The sequence below is a fragment of the Ursus maritimus genome, unplaced genomic scaffold, assembly GCF_017311325.1.
Source record: "Ursus maritimus isolate PB19 unplaced genomic scaffold, ASM1731132v1 scaffold_16, whole genome shotgun sequence".
Lineage (NCBI taxonomy): Eukaryota > Metazoa > Chordata > Mammalia > Carnivora > Ursidae > Ursus > Ursus maritimus.
The window spans coordinates 42,770,972-42,783,728 of NW_024424008.1; the positions used below are offsets into that span (position 1 = coordinate 42,770,972).

The 12,757-nt window shown below is 39.5% G+C and overlaps 2 protein-coding genes across 6 annotated transcripts; one reads left to right on the forward strand and one right to left on the reverse strand.

The window, feature by feature from the left end:
- Positions 1-141: 141 nt before the first annotated feature.
- HYLS1 (HYLS1 centriolar and ciliogenesis associated) lies at positions 142-12,677 on the reverse strand. 5 transcript variants are annotated; one of them, XM_040631065.1, is made up of 6 exons: positions 12,544-12,665; positions 12,160-12,376; positions 11,571-11,606; positions 9,879-9,928; positions 4,357-4,475; positions 142-1,445 (listed from the first exon to the last, which is right to left on the reverse strand). In XM_040631065.1, the coding sequence occupies exons 5-6, from the start codon at positions 4,368-4,370 to the stop codon at positions 518-520; spliced, it is 942 nt and encodes a 313-aa protein (XP_040486999.1). In that variant the 5' UTR covers positions 4,371-4,475; positions 9,879-9,928; positions 11,571-11,606; positions 12,160-12,376; positions 12,544-12,665; the 3' UTR covers positions 142-517. The 5 variants fall into 5 exon arrangements, with proteins under 5 accessions (XP_040486999.1, XP_040487000.1, XP_040486998.1 ...); XM_040631066.1 differs by having other exon boundaries at positions 12,160-12,373; positions 12,544-12,650; XM_040631064.1 differs by lacking the exon at positions 12,160-12,376 and having other exon boundaries at positions 12,544-12,677.
- PUS3 (pseudouridine synthase 3) lies at positions 4,516-7,906 on the forward strand. The gene is made up of 4 exons (XM_008688282.2): positions 4,516-5,401; positions 5,516-6,081; positions 6,941-7,131; positions 7,270-7,906. The coding sequence occupies exons 1-4, from the start codon at positions 5,027-5,029 to the stop codon at positions 7,578-7,580; spliced, it is 1,443 nt and encodes a 480-aa protein (XP_008686504.1). The 5' UTR covers positions 4,516-5,026; the 3' UTR covers positions 7,581-7,906.
- Positions 12,678-12,757: the final 80 nt, after the last annotated feature.

Sequence of the window (12,757 nt, forward strand, 5' to 3'; positions counted from 1 at the left end):
AAGGACAGTTTTTTGTTCCTTTCCTTTGGCTCTCAGTATTTAAGTGGTGAAAGTATGATAGGGAGTAATGATTGGAACCAGAGTCATAACTCAGTTTTGAGATCATCTTACTTTGGGAAGTATTAATAAGTAAAAATAAGATCAAGTTCACAAAATCCCAATTCTTTAATGAATAAGCTTAATGCCCAGCAACTTTAAAAACAGCAACTCACATTGGCCAAAGGTTAAAAACAGTAAAGAACAGAAACAGTGCTATCTGACAAAGTGAGAAGACTAGGTCTGTTTTTCTTTGGCATGATTTCTCTTGCAGTTAGTGGATTTGAGAGTGGTAATTTGGAAGTGAAGGGGTATTTGATACCAATGTGATACAGACCTAGGAAAGACCAATGATGGGTGAAGTCCTTACTGTATAATGTTCCATGGGCTTTCAAGTTAGTTTCTATTTAAATAGAAGGACAGAGATAAAGAACCAGGTCACCCCCAAACAATCCCATAACAGAGGTTAAAAAAAAAACATTTAAGAAGGAAAAAGAGGGAAGGGAAGCTTCCTGGGCATGACACCATTTGCAAGGTCACAACGAACACCCCAACGAAGGGCAGATCTTTTCTTCTCAGTTGGCACCAAGTAGTTGTTTGGAACATATATGTGCTGAGGCTTGGACTGGGGTTCTGCTCGAGAAAGCATCTGCTCTCGGACACCCCAGCGTAATTCCTTTCTGTGATCCTCACCAGGTAACCTCATTGAGTCCCAGTCTCGTTTGTACTCAAAATATCGGGCTACCCGGTCTACCTTGCCTCGGTTTCTGCTCAGCTGGTCCAGTCTTGGGAGAATAAAGGACTTGGGTCGGCTGGCAACAATCAGGTCTTGTTCATAAGCCGGAGGGCCCATTCCTTCTCTTTGTAGATAGCAAATGAGCTGGTCTTGAGAAATTCCTTGGTATTCATGTGGTAAATTAAATTTTTGTGAAATGTCAACTGGGGATTCCCTGTCTTCCTGGAACTGTAGACTCATCAGCCTTTGTCTTAAGTCCCAGAGATCCATATCACTTTCTGTACCGGACTCTGATTCACTGATAATTGACTCATCTGTCACTAATACTTCCCCAGTTGGCTTCCTTCGCAACACCTTTCTCTTCATCACTGGCTTTCGGAGTCTTTGGGAGGCCTCAGAGACTGTTTCTGAAGTGGCATTACTTTCTACATGTGGGTACTGCAGTTGCAAAGGAAAAGCAGGTCGCTTTCCTGGGGTTACTGAAGCTTTACTGTAGGGATCATACTGGATAGGCTGGGCATCTCTCCTGACATCTCCCTCACCCTGCCCTGCACAGATATGGGTAAAAGCTGTAGCAGCTGCCAACATTCGTTCTTCTGGATCCATACTGGCCCACTTTTGTTCATCGGGTCCCATGAGTTCCTCCATTGCTTCCCCTACACTGTAGGACCTTCTGCAAGAAAAAATACTGATCAGATTTCTGGTAATTCCTAGTTCATATAAATTGTTCATTCCCTTTTTGTGTACTATTTTATTGTAGTCAGACGGAGAGAGAATGGCTAAGGCAATCATAAATGTAATAGTTATAAAATAGATTACAGTAAAGGGTAATATGGTAGCAGTTTGGAGGAGCATTAACTCAGCTCCGGAGAATCCATCGTCTGCTTTCATTTCCACTCTCTTCTTGTTTGCCCCCACTTTCTAATGCCTGGTAGTTCCTGCTACCTTTAGTAGCTCCTAGCACCAGACAGGTGAGTTCTGGCATTAAAAAAGCTTGTGACTTGGGGCACCTAGGTGGCTTAGTCCGTTAAGTGTCTGACTCTTGTTTTTGGCTTAGGTCATGATTTCATGGGTTGTGAGATCGGGCCCTGCATCTGCACGGAGTCAGCTTGAGATTCTCTCTGCAACCACCTCCCTGCTCACACACGCGCTCTCTCAGTAAAATCTTAAAAAACAAAAACTTGTAACTACATGATATGGAGCATATAATGCTTAATGGATATTATACAACTTACACTTAGAGGGGCACTTTATATATCGAGCATTGTTCTATGTGCTTACCATTTATAATTCATGTAATCCTCACCTGTGAGGAAGTGGTACTTTTTACCTACTTTCAACAGATGAATAACACGGGGCATAAAGTTAAATAACTAGCCCAAGGTTACACAGCTAGTAAGTGGTGGAGCTGGAAGTCTAACTCAGGCAGTCTGGCTTCAGAGTCCTTTCTTTTAACTATGAGAGTGACTTAATCCAAAACCATCACAAAAGCAGTGATATGCATATAAACACTCCTATGCTTAAGAGATTTTTTGAAGATTTTTATTTATTTGCGAGAGCGCACCCATGCATACGCTCCCAAGTAGAAGGGAGGAGGGAGAGGGACAAGCTGAGCAGGCAGCCCAACATGGGGCCTGATCTCACGATTCATGAGATCATGACCTGAGCCAAACTTAAGAGTTGGATGCTTAACCGTCTGAGCCACCCGGATGCCCCTCTATGCTGACGTAATTTTAATACATCTTCAGTTGCCAAGCTAAATCTGTTCATCCCAGTACCCTGTCACTGAAATAACTTTTATAACCCAAACCAACCAGTCAAATGCCCAATGCTTGTCTCCTGACTGGATCTAGAACAGGTAGCTACTGCCCACTATTTCCAATATCCCTACCATTTTTCTTTTTTGTTTTTTTTTAATAACCTACAATTTTTCTTTTTAAACTGAAAAACTAGTACATGCACATGGCAATTTTTTTAAATTAAAATATAGTTGACATACAACGTTACATGAATTTCAAGTGTACATTTGACAAGTTTATAGGTTATGCTAAGTTCACAAGTGTAGCTGCTGTCACCATAAAGCGCTATTACAGTACCACTGACTTTATTCCCTATGCTGTCCCGCACATGTAATTTTAAGTAAGGATCTCCCCTTTCCCTNGTCTATCTCTCAAAGGCAGTTTCTTACGCTTTCTCTAGTAATCTTTCCATATTCACATGTACATTCTTATACCATAAAGGAACATATTATGCAACTCTTCTGAACCTTAAAGACAGTCTCGGTTGATCAAGCTATATCAGCACATGGAGACTTTCATTTTGTTTAAAGTTGCATAGGATTCCGATGTATGGATCGACCATAATTTATTCATTCAGTCCCTGATTTAATTTAGGTTACAGTCTTGTTAAAACGAATGTTACGACGAGTATCTTTTAAGTTTTTTCATACTTGTACAAGTATATGTGTATGTTAAATTTCTAGAAATGGAGTAGGTGGGTCAGAAGATGTGTGTGCTCTATTTGCTGGCTGTTGTCAAATGCCCTCTGAAGAAGCTGTATTGATGGCATCTTCCAGAGCCTGTTTCTTCATTCCTTCTCCTAAGTGGTGCACTATCAAACCTTCTCTGCAGTCAGTTTGGTAAAAAATAGTTCTCCTATGAATGGCACTTAAATTGAGCAGACTTGAACAACTTCTTACGCATTTTTATAAGCTCCCCCCCCCACCTTTTTGTATGAAATGCTTTTCCTTTCCCATTTACCTCTCAGGTTGTTGGACTTTTTCTGTTTGATCCTTAAAACTGATGTATACATTCATAAAATACTTCTATATTAAGAAATTAGCCCCTAGCCATAATTATTTTTCTTCCAAGTTTGTTGTTTACCTTCTGATTTTATTTTTTGCTGGTACAACTTTCAATTTTAGGTAGTCACGTTTTTTGGTTTTCTACAGTTTCTGCACTTCTGCAGGATCTTACTTAGAAATGCCCTTCCCACTCCAAGACTATAAAAAAGGTTTTCTTCTAGTACTTTTATAGTTTCTTTTTTTTTTTTTTTGTATTTAAACTTTTAATCTATCGTAGATATAAGAAACCCTCAAAGGCCAAAAACTAAATGAGCTACCAAGAATTAGATAACATTGGGGCGCCTGGGTGGCACAGCGGTTGAGCGTCTGCCTCCGGCTCAGGGCGTGATCCCAGCGTTACGGGATCGAGCCCCACATCAGTCTCCTCTGCTATGAGCCTGCTTCTTCCTCTCCCACTCCCCCTGCTTGTGTTCCCTCTCTCGCTGGCTGTCTCTATCTCTGTCAAATAAATAAATAAAATCTTTAAAAAAAAAAAAAAAAAAGAATTAGATAACATGGCCTTAGAAGAGACTTGGGAGATAATCCATAACTAAAGTGACCGTCAGTCATAGATTGTCTAGCACTGTCCCAAATTTAAGGATGTAGTACATTTGTCCCCATATTTTTGAAATATGACAGGAATTTCAACATCTTAATTACATTTTCCTGACTGACTCTTAACAACTACTGGAGGTACAGAACATAAATTAGACTTAAAAAAAGGATCGTGATGCTTAATTACCTTTTTTCTGCCATCAAAACTGCTTTAGAGTGCGAAAATCTTGACTTCAGGCTCTATTTCCAATATGAAGTGCAATCATTGATAAGTTTCATCAATCAGGCTAATCTCTACTGTAGCACCTTTTAAGACAGAACTGAGTGTTAGATGTTAGAACATATAAGCCACTAATTTTATCTGAAATATTGGAAAATTAGTAGAAAGAGAATAGACATATTCTATAGGAACAGATTTTGTGATCAGAAAGATTGGACAAGTATAATGAAAAGTCAAAAAAGGAAATGTTTTAAAGAAGAAATATCAGTAACATCAGTCCTTAAATCATCTCAGCTAGTGAAGAAAGAAATGGGATCTACAAACATCTTCCCCGACTAAACTTTAACGATGCTATTTCTTATTCCCCCTTCCTTTTCTTTTCCCCTGTGAAATGGCCAGACAGTATGGAAAGAAGAGCATCTGTGGATCCTTAACAATTAAGCTAATGCTCATCTCCCTGGACAAAAGCGAAATATATCCTTTAGGCATTAAATCAAATCTTAGGTACTATCTGCGCATAATGGAATGATACTGACATCACCAAAGTAATCCACATTGAAACTTCTATCCTTTTACTCTCTTTTCAGGTAGAGTGGACCTGTATGATTCCTTTATTCGTGGGGTTGGTTGTCTTATCATGGCTGAAAATGAAATAGATAGAATCCAGACTGAGAAACTCCTAAAGAGAGTACAAGAACTGGAGCAGGAGGTACAAAGACTTAAAAAAGAACAGGCTAACAACAAAGATTCAAACGTGAGAGAAAATTCTTTAGGAGCTGGAAAAGCTAAGCGTGCATTTGATTTCAGTGCTCATGGTCGAAGACATGTAGCCCTAAAGATAGCCTATATGGGCTGGGGATACCAGGGCTTTGCCAGTCAGGAAAACACAAACAATACAATTGAAGAGAAACTGTTTGAGGCTCTAACCAAGACTCGACTAGTAGAAAGCAGACAGACATCCAACTATCACCGGTGTGGGCGAACAGACAAAGGAGTTAGTGCCTTTGGACAGGTAAGGGCCCCTATACTCTTTCTCAAAACAATTGCAATACCATCATATTTTAGGTGTACGTATTAAGAATGCAGACTGTGTCTCCAAAACAAACATCTTTCTTTAATTCCACAGGTGATTTCTCTCGACCTTCGTTCTCACTTTCTGAAGGGCAGAGCTTCAGAGGATTTTCATGTAAAAGATGAAGTCAGCGATGCTGCTAAAGAGATTCGCTATACCCACATTCTCAATCGGGTACTCCCTCCAGACATCCGTGTACTGGCCTGGGCCCCTGTGGAACCTAGCTTCAGTGCTAGGTTTAGCTGTCTGGAGCGGACTTACCGCTATTTTTTCCCTCGTGCTGACTTAGACATTGTAACCATGAACTATGCAGCTCAGAAATATGTTGGCACACATGACTTTAGGAACTTATGTAAAATGGATGTTGCCAATGGAGTCATTAATTTTCAGAGGACTATTCTGTCTGCTCAAGTACAGCTAGTGGGCCAGAGCCTGGATAAGGAGACATGGCAAGAACCTTTCCAGTTGTGTCAGTTTGAAGTGACTGGCCAGGCATTCCTTTATCATCAAGTCCGCTGTATGATGGCTATCCTTTTTCTGATTGGCCAAGGAATGGAGAAGCCAGAGATTATTGATGAGCTGCTGAACATAGAGAAAAACCCCCAGAAACCTCAGTACAGGTAAGTTAAAAACAAAACAGACCAAAAAAACCAAAACAATTGTTGTCTTTAGAATACTTTTAAATATATTAAATAATTTAAATGATTAAAGGTTAACATATCTTCCTCTCCCAACAACTGTCTCATTAACTAGGTCACCTGTCTTACAGAATGTTATGAACATGCTCTCCTTGTTCTGTCCCATTAGTAAGAAATAGGTGTTTGGACCAGGCCCCTTAAATAAAGTAACATTCATTTCTAAGTTTTTTTCCCCTGAATTTATGTTGAGAGGTATTACTGTTAGGTTCCGGTGAAGTTTAAAAGTGAGCATTCAAACTATTCATATTAAATCTTCCTTGCTTTATATTATTGGGTAGTCATACTATTGTACTTTTGAATTTTTCCTAATATTCAGTGTCTGAAAATGGTAGGAAAGATGGGAAGAATAGTCAGACTTTTCTTTTGAGAGCAGGCTGAGGTCAGATAGACCAACAATTCATTCCTAAGCAGTGAAATCTAGTTTTTACTTCATACCATACAAAAGTAACAAGTTTGGAAAAATAAAAAAAATAATTTTATAGCATTATGGTTGAGGTAAGTTAGCTCACCTCTCGGCGACCTGTTATCACTGAAATTTACCCTAATATAGATCAAGCCTAACTAGTTGATCCATGGTTTGTTGTTTTTTTCTTTTCATGGTAAAGTTGTTCAAGGTTAGGGATCTTTTTTTATTTTCTTATCTTTTGGTCAATACTGACAAAGTTTTTCCCCTTTTAACCCAATTACCTACCCTCCCCACCACCATGTTCTTAAAAAACAAGGCTGTTGGATGGCTGCTGTGTATTTTCATGCTGTGTTTCTTGTCTCTTTTTCTCTCTAGTATGGCCGTAGAATTTCCTCTAGTCTTGTATGATTGTAAGTTTGAAAATATCCAGTGGATTTATGATCGGGAGGTTCAGGAGTTCAATGTGACCCATCTACAACAACTATGGGCTAATCATGCTGTTAAAACGCACATGCTGTATAGCATGCTACAAGGATTGGACTCCGTAGCAGTCCCCTGTGGGACAGGTATAACAGGAAGATCCTTGGATACATTTACTTGAACCAAAGTTATATGGGTATGGGGGGAGGTAGATTTATATAAAGTTTGGAGGTGATTCTATTGTGGTAAAGCATCCATGTAATATTTGATTGTATATATTATAGGACCAAAGATGGATGGAGTGATAGAATGGAGAAATGTTAAGCCCTCTGTCATAAAGCAGACCAGTGCCTTTGTAGAAGGAGTGAAAATGCGCACATATAAACCCCTAATGGATCGTCCTAAATGCCAAGGATTAGAATCCCGGATCCAACATTTTGTACGTAGGGGACGCATCGAGCACCCACATTTATTCCATGAGGAAGAAACGAAAGCGAAAAGGGACTGTAATGATACAATGGAGGAAGAAAATACTCTTTTGGAGAAGCCAACAAAGAGAGTCTGTGTTGATACAGAAATTAGAAGCATCAGTTAACCATAACAGGATCTGGGAGGCAACAACTACTTAGTGGTAGGTGAACAGAAAAGAAATCCAAGATAATATGTACTGCAAGAAGTCCTTAAAATTCAGATGATTGATTCTTTGAAAAAAAAAAAACAAAACAAAAAACCCAACCCCAATGACCATTAAGCCCTATAAAGGAAGTTCTAGCTTGAATTAAGAGTTCAAACATTCTCATTCCTCCCCAAAAGGATTAATAGATAGAAGCAGCAAAAAGCAATTGTGAAATGGAGAGATTTACATACACATGAAAACCTGTGCCTTGTGTTCAAATTCATTAAAGGCTGATCCTGCAAGTGTCTAATTTGTTATGCTGTCTTTTTAAAAAGTAAATGAGGTACTCACTACTCATCTGAATTCTTGTAAAGAGCTTTACCTGAGTGTCTTATTTTTTAAGAGAGAAATTTAAAATAAGAACTTTAATCAGTTAAATATTTGGTACATTGGTTTATGAAAGGCACACTACTACCTGAAAGTGACCTAACTGAATAAAACACAGCATCTCTTATAAAGCTTATCAGTCTAGTGCTGTGAGCCACAAATTGTCTTGGTTACACAGTCTTTTTTTTTTTTTTTTAAGATTTTATTTATTTGAGAAAGAGAGAGCATGAGCAGCGGGGAGAGAGAAGGAGAAGATGACTCCCCTTGAGCAGGGAGCCCAATGCGGGACTCGATCCTAGGACCCCAGGATCATGACCTGAGCCAAAGGCAGTCGCTTAAGTGACTGAGCCATCCAGTTCCCCCCCTTTTTCTTCTTCACAACCTTTTACATATGTAAAAAACATTCTTAGCTTAGTTCATGGGCCATATAAAAATAGGCCATGGAGTTTACCACCCCCTGGTGTAGTGGTTTTAGGAAAACTCTTATAAAGAGATTTCCAAGCTAAATCTTGTAGAAGAAGTGGGAGACAGTTAAAGTGGGGATAAAGAAGCAGAACTTTTTAAGTGCGTCCAAGGCAGAAGATGCAGTTTGTGTAAAGCGTGAGAGAGAGCAGCATTTGCCTGCAGGTAATTGTAAATACAGGAGTCTATGGCATGACACTGACAACAGCATAGTTTAGAAAAGGAAGCAAGAATCATGTTTGTAGAGTCCTGTAAGCCTTCCTAAAAAAGCTTAGATTTTTATCTTGAGAGGCCACTGGGGGAATAAAAAAATACAAGCCAGAATTGTGTAGCAAAAATATTGCTCTGGATATGGTGTGAACTGGAAGAGGGCAAGACAGTGGGACCAGTTAGGAGGCTCTTAGAGTAATCAAGGAATTAGATGATGATGGCCTAGACTAGATTTGTAATAAGGGGGATGGAAAGAAGTAGATGAATTTGAAATTAAGAAAGGAGAAGCAACAGGGTTTTATGGCTGAGTGAATGTGAGGTTCAAAAGTAGGGAGGCTTTCAGGATAACACCTAGGTTTCAGACTTAAGCACATCTAAGACGCAAGGGACAGGAAAATAAGGTGGGGCTTTGTTCTCAAATATAAGTAACCCTCAAAATATTAACACCAATATTTATTCAAAAGAGTTCAAAATTCTTTTAAAATGATACATTAGCTCTTATAGCAATTACAATAATAATAAACATCAAATGAACTCAGACCTGCCTCGATACTAATTTTCATCACTGCAGAGTGAAATACTTCTGTACATTTATGAAATAATTATGTGTCCGAGATCCAAAGTTTTACTTACCAATCAACAGTTTGTTCCTACTTAGGTTCAAAACCCCAGGGATACAAGTATGGTTTATATCCTCAAGCTGCTAGCTAAGACAACATATGGGACAATTACAAACAATATTAACATACACAGACTGAACTGATGCTGTGTTCAGTGCCACAGAAGCTTAGTAGCTGGTGGGCCACAGATAAAAGATTTCACTGAAAAAACTCCAGGTTTAGGATGTAAAATAGTATAAGAAAAGTCAAGTGACCTTGGAGTACTGAAGAAGACACATAATAGCTTTTACATTCTAGCAGGGTAGGAACTGGAAAAGATCCTCATTTTAGAGATGGGAAAATAGTGTACAAAATAACTGAGGTTTATTCTTACTAGCCAATTGCACAATCCAAGTCCTCTGGATTTTGAATCAGGTCATTGGTTTTTGGAACCTGATTTGCCAAATTTTCCTAATACCCTGAATGTTCTTAAAGTATTGCTTTCTTCTTTAATTTTGATGTAAGGATCTTTTTCAGTGTAATCACTGAATATAGTAGAACATCCTCACTTTCACATGTTAAGGACAAACCAAAGCATTTCATTTTTTCAACTTCCTACCTGATTTCAGTGTATCTCCACTGCCATTAGTTTTTGAGTTGAAGAAAAACCTGGAAAAAGAACAGTTTATGAAATCACTATTTAAAAAACATCAACTCTAAAGAGATGATACATGGGACAAAAAAACACTAAAAAGCCATGCTTGGCAGATTCTATAGAAGCAAAGGAGTGAGAGGATCAAGGTCCTACATCTTAAGTAAAATCCTTTCAAGGTTAACTAGACTATACTATCAAATCTAGTAGAAGCAGCATTTAGTGATAATGTCTTTGGGAGTTACCATAGATCAACTCAAGAAAATCATCATAGATGAAACAATGATGAATCCCAAAATGTAACTTTGCAAAAGTACCTAAATTATCTGAGGTAATATTTATCAAATTTATAAATTTGAGCTTCTGACTCAAGGTAGGAACTAAATAAACATTAGAAGTAGGCCTTAGATCTTCCTTTCTTCATTGGAAAAATGGAATTATTCCAATAGGTGGTGAAGTTGAAATGACATTATACACATTATATATGAATATATAACATGTAATATATATTATATGTAACATTATACATATATAGTAAATAAAATGGTTCTTTATGAAAAGTATTACACCATTTATTTCAACGTTCATGCAATACAAAACTACCTAATAAAAAGATAAACAATGAAGCAGGGACAGAAATGGAATAGCATTCTGTCCGGGCTAGGAGGATCTCCAACACTAAAGCCCAAAGAGATTTTTTAGGGCATGTGTACTATACTTCACAGTGATTAACCTGTTATCTTCTTTGCAGTTAAATTATGGCACACTCCATTCTTTTTCTTGAATGTATGAAGATGGGTATTTGTAAATAACAAAATATAAACTTTAGTAAGGCCCACAGGTAACTGTAAATTCTTTATGTTTAATATAAAGACCTGATAATCCTTTCGCTTTACTTGGGAAACTTTCACACAGAAGCTAGAGCAGCTTATATTTTGCAGATTCTGGTAATATTGACCAAAATACCCAACAGCACCTTCTCTTCAAAAATCTGGAGCAACTCAGTGTCCCAGGCTTAGTAGTTGCAAGTGAAAAGGTTTCAAGGGTGGAAGGGGAGGATTTTAAACTGGAATAGTAGTTGGATTCTAACCATTACAGGGGGGCTACTGCAGAGTTACAACAAATTCCTCTACCTCTGGGGAGGTAAGCAAGCAGCTTAAAGAACTACAACATTAGAACAAAACAAAACAAACACTGACAAAAGACAACCTTAATCCAAAGAAACAACCGTTACACTTGTTAACAGAACAAGTGTTAACAGGAACACCTGTTAACAGGTTCAAAATCACAAATTCGAACTCCTCTTAGAAAGCTCTTAAGAGGTACACAAACCAGAATAGGGGAAAGACAGATGATTTACCAAAGAAATAATGACTAATACACACAGAAAAGGATGTTTAATCTCATTCATAACAAATAAAAACATTAAGATACCCTTTTAGATTGGTAAGATTTTTCAATATCCAGCGCCAGTTAGAGGGTGGAGAAATAAGCATGGTTACACTGTGTGGATGGGTGGGAGGACATTAATTTTTCTAGAGGGCAGCTTAGCATTATGAATCACAATTTAAACTGTACCACAATTTCCAAGCCATAATCCACTTCCAAGAATTACTCTAAGGAGATAAACTGAACAAGAATGCAAACATGTATACATACCTGTAGCCACCATCATCCTATTTTATGATGAAGAAGCTGGAAAAACAAGTATCCATCATTAGGGTATTGGTTAAATAATATATTGTACAGTACAGCAATTTCAAGAAATACCATGCATCCATTAAAAACGGTAATACCTATCTATATTTGACAAGCATGTGTTCCGAAAATTCTAAGGCATAATCTACTTTTTAAATGAATATGCTTTATTATATTCAAAATATACAATTATATAAAAATAAATATTTTATAAGCATAATCATGTAAGTATATATTCGTAATGAATATATCTGAAGGAAACCCAAATATGAAGTGGGGTTTTTTGTATGGTTATCTGAGGCCGATGGAATATCTAGTATTTTCTTCCCTTTTTTTCTTTATACGTTCGTACTTCTTGGATTTATCTCTAAAAACAATGGGGCTGTATAACTTTATAATCAGAAAAAAAGGTGTATTTTCATCTGGGGTATCCTAACTCATTAGGGAGAGAGGTGCACACACGGTTACACCCAGGAGTTCACAAAGGGAGTAACCAGGGCTTGGGAAGACTCTGGTCCCCGCGCGACAACAAAGACAATCGTGTGCCCACCTAGCGCTGGGCGTGGCTGTCGCCTCGGATGCTCGCGGCCTCCAGGGAACCTGGCTCCCTCGGCGGCACCGCCCCCCGCCGCCCTCNNNNGGGCCACGAACCTGCCCGCCGCTGCAGCCACCAGGCAGGCAGTGAAAACCGGGAGCGCCGCGGGCGCCCGAAGTGACTCGAGGGGCTCAGGCACGCCAAGGGCACAGCACGACAGAGCTTACACCTGCTTTGGGGAGCAGCAGACCTGGGGTCAGTAGGGATCTCAGGCGTTTCCCAGCCGCGCCAGGGGGGAAACTCCCATTCCGCGCTTTTCAAAACCCGACCTCTCCACAGCAGCGGACGGCCGGCCCTCCTGGGCCCGTGCAGCCCCTATTCCAGCCTCTGCCCGCTTACCTGCCCCGCCGAGGTCAGCTCGTCGCAGCGAGCCCCGCCGCCCCGCTAGCACAGCACCGCAGGCCTCCGTTAGCGTCCCGTAGCTCGCGCAGGCGCACAGCCCGCCCACGCGCCGAGGCCGCAGTTAACCGCCCCGCAGTCGCCGTTTAAACCTGAAGAGCGAACCCGAGCCCTCAGCACCGCCTTTCAGCCCTCCTATTGGCTCTGAGGACGA

Bases quoted from the DNA above. Each gene is read 5' to 3' on its own strand.
- PUS3 (XM_008688282.2), top strand. From the start codon at position 5,027: ATGGCTGAAAATGAAATAGATAGAATCCAGACTGAGAAACTCCTAAAG. The intron at 5,402-5,515 runs GTAAGGGCCCCT...TTAATTCCACAG, and splicing joins GAGTTAGTGCCTTTGGACAG to GTGATTTCTCTCGACCTTCG. The intron at 6,082-6,940 runs GTAAGTTAAAAA...TTTTCTCTCTAG, and splicing joins CCCCAGAAACCTCAGTACAG to TATGGCCGTAGAATTTCCTC.